The sequence below is a fragment of the Colobus angolensis genome, unplaced genomic scaffold (assembly GCF_000951035.1).
Source record: "Colobus angolensis palliatus isolate OR3802 unplaced genomic scaffold, Cang.pa_1.0 Scaffold868, whole genome shotgun sequence".
Lineage (NCBI taxonomy): Eukaryota > Metazoa > Chordata > Mammalia > Primates > Cercopithecidae > Colobus > Colobus angolensis.
This window is the reverse complement of record NW_012122576.1, coordinates 31,391-32,883: the sequence shown is the minus strand read 5'-3', so window position 1 is coordinate 32,883 and position 1,493 is coordinate 31,391. Positions and strand designations below refer to the sequence as shown.

At 33.2% G+C, this 1,493-nt stretch overlaps 1 protein-coding gene across 1 annotated transcript in view; it reads right to left on the bottom strand.

Annotated features, from left to right (window-relative positions):
- Positions 1–1,493, bottom strand: part of LOC105503521 (F-box only protein 7-like) — an 8,490-nt gene that overhangs the window by 3,291 nt on the left and 3,706 nt on the right. Inside the window, exon 2 of the mRNA XM_011930419.1 lies at positions 471–520. Within this exon, the coding sequence (XP_011785809.1) occupies positions 471–520 (50 nt within the window). The remainder of the gene's footprint in view (positions 1–470; positions 521–1,493) is intronic.

The window sequence follows — 1,493 nt, the reverse complement described above, 5'->3', positions numbered from 1 at the left end:
ACCTTCATCAGTGATTTTAGCTACATCTTCTGGATAACTTGCAGCAGCTTCTCCATCAGCACTTGCTGCTCTACCTTGCAGTTTCTGTTACGGAGACCTTAGAATAGTACCTTATGAAACAATATAATATATTCTTTTAATAAGGTACTATTTTAACTAGCTGAACAGCTGATGACTACTCCAGCACAAAGACAATTCATTTAAATTTTGTTGCAACAAAACAATGTTTTACAATAAGTAAAGACGAAAAATAATCATTGTGTTAACATTTTTTCCATATAATTATAAGAAAATAAGGACTGAGTCTAAAGTAAAAGTTGAAAACATTTTCATTTACTGAAATTTAGCAGTAAATTAAATGAAAACAGATTTCATTACATCATATAAAAGTGAAAATATACCCTTAATATATTAATTCACTAGTCATTTCTGTGTTATGGACATTAGCCTCAATATTTAAAAATACCTACTTCTTTCCAATCTGTGTCTTGAACTCTGACAGTATTGTCTACAAAGGAAAAATGAAAAATAAGGATTTAAAAACATTCATTCATCCAGCATTAAACAATGGGTTTTGTTTTTCTCCTAAGAAAAGTGAAACTTACCCATTAAGCATGAGAAAAAAAGAAAAAAACCGAATAATTTATATAACACACACTATATCATTCGTATTTTCTTATCTAATTCAAACACTTTCTTGATGGTTAAGGGTGATCACCGCTGCTCTGTGCTACACGGTAATTCAATGCAGTGATTCCTCAGGGACTATGGAGAAACATGTGGCTACTCTCTTCGTCCATTAACTAGTTCTACACTGTATCTTCTCCCCCTAATCTCATTTAGGTGTGTCACCTGCTTCTAATCCAATGTCTCATGTTACACCAAACTGGTAACCTCAGAGTTTCTGTATTACAGCCCATGTTCATTACTGGAGGTCACACTGACTTAGTCTTTCATCCATATTCCGGTTACACTATTTTCTCCCAACCATGTCCTGAATGACTCGGCTATCAGAAGCATGACCATAACTAAGTATTTTTTAATGTACTTATTTATTTGAAATATGTGAAATGGGGAAAAAGAAACCCATTCAACTTTAAGTATACAAAAGTGTTTGGATAAAAGATGGTATCTTCTCTACAAGTTACTACATTAGCAAGGAAGTAAGATTTATAAAAGCTCTGGCCCCATAACATTATATCGATAGAAAAATCGGAACAGCTTACAAATGAGCTTGTGCGCCACAATCTAAAAATTGAAGAATAATTGTGCTGTAATCCTAAACTTGAATATACAAGTGAAAGGGTATTTGTTCCTTTTATGAGTACTTATATCATACCCTGCTTCTTCTCAGTGCTTCCATATACATCAGTCATTCTGCCTTTTCTTTTTTACTACATTTTTAATTCTTTTTTGAGTTGGAGACCAGTCTGGGCAACACTGCAAGACTTTGTCTCCACTAAAAATAAACAAACAAAAAAGTTGGCCAGGTA